Source organism: Pteropus vampyrus, unplaced genomic scaffold (genome assembly GCF_000151845.1).
Source record: "Pteropus vampyrus isolate Shadow unplaced genomic scaffold, Pvam_2.0 Scaffold4, whole genome shotgun sequence".
Classification (NCBI taxonomy): domain Eukaryota; kingdom Metazoa; phylum Chordata; class Mammalia; order Chiroptera; family Pteropodidae; genus Pteropus; species Pteropus vampyrus.
In genome coordinates this window covers 22,581,058-22,588,440 of record NW_011888785.1, presented here as the reverse complement: position 1 = coordinate 22,588,440, position 7,383 = coordinate 22,581,058, and the positions used below count along the sequence as shown (strand labels likewise).

At 31.0% G+C, this 7,383-nt stretch overlaps 1 protein-coding gene across 1 annotated transcript in view; it reads right to left on the bottom strand.

Annotated features, from left to right (window-relative positions):
* Positions 1 to 6,062: 6,062 nt before the first annotated feature.
* SEMA3A (semaphorin 3A) overlaps positions 6,063 to 7,383 on the bottom strand; it is a 196,714-nt gene continuing 195,393 nt past the window's right edge. Inside the window, exon 17 of the mRNA XM_011364399.2 lies at positions 6,063 to 6,612. Coding sequence (XP_011362701.1) covers positions 6,157 to 6,612 — 456 coding nt within the window. The 3' untranslated portion in view covers positions 6,063 to 6,156. The remainder of the gene's footprint in view (positions 6,613 to 7,383) is intronic.

Below are 7,383 nucleotides of genomic sequence, written 5' to 3'. Positions count from 1 at the left end.
AAAGAAGAAAACTTAATAGTAGCATGTTTTTTAAGTCAATGACTAGACTATTGTTTTTGTCAAAATATAATAATCTTGGGATGTGTATTTACTCAAGCTTTTCTTAGTGAATATGTTTCAGAATTGTAAGAATTCAATATGCTCTTTGATAGTATACTTTTCCATAAGGTAATAATTTAACCAGCTTCCCAAACCAAATAAAATATAATTAATTTCAACAAACTTGCTATTAAGGTCAAAAGTAATGCAAAGAAGAAAATGAGTAATGTTTCTGAAACTGGTAGCTGCCAACAATGCAAATTTGAAACATAGATATGCTATTTTTAGCCAGTATTTAAATTCAAGTAGAATTTATTAAATGGTATATTAAGGCCTATATTAAGTTGCTGACATATATCAACAATTTAAAACATTGCATAAAAATATTTTAGGATTAATTAAACTGTCATTCTTTTTTTTGAAATTCAAAGGTACAAACCTCCTAAAAATTTGTGTAAAGTGAAAAAGTTGTTTGATTTTAGACACAGAAAATTATCTAAAAAAGCTTAAGCCCTCTTGGAATTAGTTATTAAAAAAAAAAAAGAAAAGAAAAATCAAAACATTAAAAAATAAAAACTAGGCTACACAAATGACATGAAGTTTTAAAAATGTATTTACTTGTGGTCTAATGTTTTAAAGTGAGATTTACAAAGAAAAGCTGGAAATTGAGACTTCAAAATTACTCAAAGTTTGATGACTTAGACACATTTATGAAAATTTTTTCTTAGCTACTACATAAGTAATATGTCTACAAGTATAATGTTTAGATTAAGAGAAATAAAATACATTCTTTTTCTATATGAGGAAAAATTTAACCGTTTAATATAATGGTGATATTGAGATGACAAATTCAAGATGTAATTAGGACTACTCGTTTATTTATTTATTTATTTATTTTGGTGTGTGTGTAAAAATAGGAGTCTGTGCTCTTCAACTGTATGTACTAACTTCACCTGCATCATTGTTTAGCCATCTATGTTACCCATTGAACAAATATAGACTTCATATTTTAATGCTGTCTTTGGTGATGTCTTGTTTGTGAGTTACCTTGCTAATTAGTAAGGCAAAGTGGGAATCTAATGCTGAGCAGTCTAATACTAAATGAGTGAGATAACACTGAAAGAAAGTGAAATATGAGAAACTATTTGTTGGACTGCATTAAAGCACAAACACAACAATCTGATGAAGCTGTCATCTTCCAGTTATTCATCTGTGGAATTCTGAATTCTAACTAAAGCATATTCAATTGACCTAGAGAGGAGATTATGGCATAAAGATTAGTTTAAAGATGTTTGTAGGAACACTGTCCAGTGCTATGTCTTCAGCTGAGTCAAGATAAAAGAGATCAACATTAAGAGGGAAGGTAGGGTGGGAGAGCAGAGTGGGTAGGTGGTAGAAGGAACCAAAGTGAATGACACCATGTACCAGTGATGAGAATGTGGGGTACAAATAGAGGGCAATAAACTAACATTCAGGAAAAACCAAACAAATGAAACATTTTGACTCATAGTAATGGAGTATTTTACTTTTATGAACTCCACGCTCTATCTATTTGGAATACTTGTTGCCAGAATAAAAGCATTTTTCACACCTCTCCTCCAATCTCATTTCTTCTACCCAGATCTCTCTTCTTTTACTTCATCTGGGCAAATCTGTTTTGTATTTCAATTTATAGCTTGCATGTCACTTCTTTTCTGAAGTTTCTCTTGATCTCTCTCACCAAAGTAATTTCTCTCTCTTCTTTGATCTCATAGTACTTTTATTGTGAACTTGCATTTGGAGCTTACAACATCGTAACCTGGTTCTTTTCCCAAATTAGTTCCTGAGCTCTTTCCCTGAGCCAGGCATCATGGCAGACACTGGAGGTGGAGACAAATTAAATACAAACCCTGCCCTCAAGGAGCTCACAGTCTAGAAAGTAAGGCAGTGATGTAAATAAACAAACAAACAAACAAAAATTAACACTTTGTGATGTGTGTCAATAAAAATATATATATATATTATATATATATATATCTCAGACACAAATTTAGTGCAGAGAAGGTGCCTAGCTTAAACTAAGGATAGGAAGGTCAGGAAAGGCTTACCAGCTAAGATGATTATAAGTTATATTGTTTCCTTTATTTCATTGTGAGCTCCTTAAGGACAGGGATTATATCCCACTCATCTTAGTATCCTCATCACCTAGTACCTAGCACATAATAGATAGACAATATCTATCAGTGGAATTTAATCAAACAGGTAGAAATCTGGTTCTAAGAGGCAAAGTGTCTAGAAGCCTAATTTCTTTATATTCAAAATCTTTTTGTTTGGTTTGGTTCAGTTTGCTACCTCTGCCCCTTCCTGTGTGTACTTGCATGTTTGAAATGAAAACCAAGTTCTATTCTTTGGTCAGGTTGACTACAAAATTGGCTGTACTGTAGCAAGCACCATTTCTGTGGCTTCATTCTCTTTTCCATTTATAGATCCTCTTAATATATTAAATTAATAAAGTATGTTTCTTTAATTAACTAGTGTAAGAAAATTGTTACGAATCAAATAAATTAATAGAATTTTGGAGACTTTTTGAAAAATAATGTTTTCTTCTTGAAACATGTATTTTGTAAATATTAACGTTACCTTTAAATAATTATTACAAAATTAAAATAAAAAAAGCATGGATATCTTTGGCATCAGGCCAATTTATATTTAAAAGCTTACAACTCAATAGATGATTTAAATGTGTTTTTGAAGCCATGGAACTTGATAGATTTCTATTAAAGTTAAAGCTAATTTAAAAAATGAATAAAACAGATTTTAAAATGTTACACTATTCACTACATATTAATGCTTGCTTATGACCTTCAGGATAGATGATTTCAGTAACAATGATCCGTAATCTTTGTAGATCCTGAATGAAACCAAATTGGTTACGATGACACATTATAGAATTTTATCCCCATATTTCCTTTTTAGATATGACATTAAAATAGTTTAATTTAAAGGGCATAAGAATTCACATCATTACCATAAATATAGAACCCAGTTTACAGATGACAGTGAAGAAATCTGCTAGCTGATTATGTAGCAATTTGACTGGTTCTCAACATTTTCTAAATTTATATACCTTGACATTATATGCTAGAGGGAACAGTAAAGACATCTGAATTCAAATATTTTGAAGAAATATGTATTTAGCAACTGAATACATGCTAAAAGAAATAATTTACAGCAGCAGTTTCATTACATTTTTCTCTCCAGTTTTCTAGTTCCCATCTGAAATGCAATGATAAATACAGATATGGAACATATTTACTACCTGGCAAAAACATGCTTATTGAATGGGCACACACCTTCTGTCCTTAAATAGTACATAAACACCTTGTTATTTGTGTGGGAAAATCTGGCATTTTAGGATGATGTTGAACACGCTGAAATGGAGTACCTATAAAAAGTTGCATTTTACAGTTTTCTTCTTTTTCAAAATTATTTACATCTCTTTTGCCTAATTTGTAAGTAGCAAAAATATTAAACACATACCATTGAAAGTCACTAAATAATACATAAAAAGTAGCATTAAGTGTGCATTTACATGCATCTACATTTTACATTTGATTTTAACTGGGCCATAATTTCTCTGCCGTGATGTACCTTTTTCCTACCTTAAGATTGCTGTCATGATTTGCTTAAGGTCACATGAGTCTCTTAACATAGTTTCAACTCTGATGATACATGCATATGCCAAAGTCTCTTAAAATTAAATAAAATAGGACATTATTTTTCATGCAACCTATCCCCTCTCATATATTTTGGCAGAAGATTATGATATAATGTGTTATTTACTTAGAAATTATATCTATAATTTTCTTCGAAAACTTAGACCTGATAGTTTATAAAGACATGCCATAGGTTTGTTAGTTTTTGTTTCTTTTAATTGAAGTCTAGACTTTCTCTCTATGGGTATTTCATAATGCTAAAGTGAACGCATTCAGATATTGGAAGACATCTTGAAGTTATGATACAATATCTATCCCTTCAAATCCTTTAATTTTTAAGACTAATAAGAAATAAAATACTTCTATTATTGCAAATAAATTTGTTTTAGTTGCAAATTTACAATGAAATGCAACATCAAATTTTAGTACAATTAAGATATTCTATAAAAATAAAACAATGGCCTAATTTTGGAATTTTCTTTGTTCTTTGAATTTCAAACTCTTTTTCCTCAACATGAGTGTGTCCAAATAATTTAAAATTCAGCAAGCATTTGAGGATGTACTTCTAAAAGTAATACTGTATTAATCAATGGAGCCTGAAGTTGAATGTAGAATATTTTTAGGCTTTCATTTGAAACAAATATCAACAAATGGTTTATTCAAAGTAATCATTAAAACTAACATGAGCTTCCATCTGTGAAATATTTCAGTAGATAGGGAATTTTTAAAATTAACTAGTCTGAGGTGAGAAAGTAATGCTGCGTTAATTAGAATTCCAAGACAGAGTTAGAATTTCAATGCTGCTTTCATCAGCAATAGGATGTTTCTTTTGCATTTTTATGTGTGATCAAGGATCTGGGGAAGGATTCCTGGCAAGGTGAGTGTAATACAAAAGAAACTGTTGTAATGCTGACAGTTTTTTACATCTTGAAGTCAGTGATTCTCAAGGAATCATTTTAAGAAAATGAAGAAGGCAAGACCTTAGTTAATAATCTTTTATCTTATTTTATAAGTTGTTGTAGGAGACCAAGAGTTTTACATGTTCTAAGTACGGGCAGTGTCCTGGAAAATAGTTTGTATAAAATTCACTCCCATTAATATGAAAAGAATTTGCATTCTTTAGACAGATAATTGTCTTAATCAATGTGAAATAAGAGGCAGCTGATACAGATGCAAACAGTTGAGAAATTTGCTTTCAACATGTTATGAATATTACTGATCTTTTTTCAAAAAAATTAGCACAGATGTAATTCCCAGTGGAATCATGAGAATGAATTTTTATGTCTCGAATATCATGCCGGGTTTCAGGACAGAATTACAAGACATTTGCTATTAACATTATATTAAGATAATGCTTATTAATATTATGAAATATGCAGTTCCTTTTCTCCTTATTGATCCATTAGGTACAACAAAGTGAATTTAACAAATGGATCTGTTTCTTCCTTTTTTTTTGCTGGTTAAATGCTCTGTTTTTTTAAAGGACATTATACAGGTTAAAACTAGGTTAGATAATATTTAAAGAAGGAGAGGTGTTATTTGTTTGATATCTTCAGAGAAATAAAGCATAATTTACATCTGAATTTTAGAAATTAACTGTTAATGATGTATATGTGTTTCTAAAACAGTATCAGCTATCCCTCTTGCAGAACTAAAACCAAAACGTTGAAAAAAAAGCAGCACGCAATTGGAATTTTTACAACAAAAACTATATAGCACAGTAATTGTAAGACAAAAACCTATTCTAGCTTAGAAAAGAGCTAAATTTTACTGCATATTTGTCATGGTACATTTAAATTATAGTTTTAATAAAATACATCTTTAGATCAAAGCTGAAAGAAGACATCAGTAGTAGATCAGTGTATTCCATTTTTTCTTCTGGATGATGGATGGTTTATGTTTTTTATATTTCCACAGACCATTTCATTCAGTATCATTTTACTCCTCCAGTACATATAAACACGAGTGCTGGTAGACAAAAAAGATCCTCAAATCCAACTACGTTTTGGAATATTCATCAGCTTAGTAAATCCATGCAGCTTATTTTAAAGTTTTAGTTCAATAAAATGGCTTTGCTGATGCAATTTTTCTTCTTTAGATGGCAATATGGAAAATGACATTTTTATTTCTCAGGCAAAGAAGAAAGCGAAACCTGTACAATGAAATCCCATAGGAAACATTAAGTCTGCTAAAAGTGAACATCTGCGTTCACCTGACCACTATTATGTGTTGGTGTTAAGAAGAAAGCCTGTTAGGAAAGTTACTCATGGACTTAATTTATAATTGGTGGAACTCAGTTGCATTTCCCACCATTGTAAACATCCACATAATGCCATGAAAAAAGTTCATGTATATTGCATTTTTTCCAGTTATTGTCTTAGGCAAGTTTCTACTTGTTTGAAGTTTGTAGAGGTAATGCAGCTCAGACACTCCTGGGTGCCCTCTCAAATTCGTGGGTCCTCCTATTTCTACCTTTCTTATTTTCCTGTAAGTGCTTCCATTTGTTACTGTTCCCTTGGGTATGTCCTGGCCTTTGCCGACGTTGTTTTCGGTCCCTTTTCCAAACTTGTTCACAGAACTCATCCATTGTGTTTAGGTTAGGGTGGTTGATGAGCTGCATGAAGTCTCTGTACCAGACCTTCTGGCTGGGGGTCATGCTGTTAGACATTTCTTTGGTCTTAGAGCCATCTCCATCATCATCTTTATGAAGAAGTTCTTCCAAATGTTCTGTGTCGATAACTTCCAGGGTCACTTTAAGAAGAGTTTGCATGAAGCCGTGCTCTACGGCATGACACAGGTAATTGCCTGAATTCTTCCGCTGAAGGCTACGCAGTAGAAGGCCTTGTTCTGTCCTGATGATATGATCATCCACTCTAATCTAGCAGAAGAAACAAAAGGCAGTAAAATATATACATATTTTTAAAAAAGTAAGTTCTGAAACTGTGTTGGGGCACATTTTTACAGTTAATAAAATTTCTAGCTTAGAGATATGAGAACATTTTCCCATCAGAAAAAAAAATGTTATAAATTTCTGTCAATTGTTTTTAAGATGCATTGCAAAATATTGTTTGTCTACTGTTTTAATTAAATTTCTCATTATAATAATTTAAAATATTCAAGATAATGGGAGAAAAGTACAAAGATATACTTTATTTACATGTTTGAAACAAGGCATATAAATATTTGAAAAAGTTAACATTAAATATTGGCATTGGAAATACAAAACCATGATATTAGAAGACAATGCAACATCATAATTAACATAAGATTTGGGAAAAAATACAAAAACCAGGGGTTACATGCTTAATTATTTATTCAATTTCTTATGTCTTATACGTGACATAAAAAATGAAGATATGCTTTTGAATATATCTTACCTCATTTTTATTTTGAATACAGTTTACAAAAGAGATCCTGAAAGTTTAAACTAGTAAAGTATAAAATCAACCCTGACATTTGTATGATATGATTATCATTTAAAGACTGCTTCACATGTCAAAAAAGATAATGGGAGGATTTTTACCTTTATATTCAGATTATGTTTGTAAAATTGTCTGCGTGTAATACATTTACAAATCACCCACATAGTCTGGTTACCGTTATTTAATGCTTTTAAAAAGCATTGAAGCTCAGAGTACTCACTGAGAAT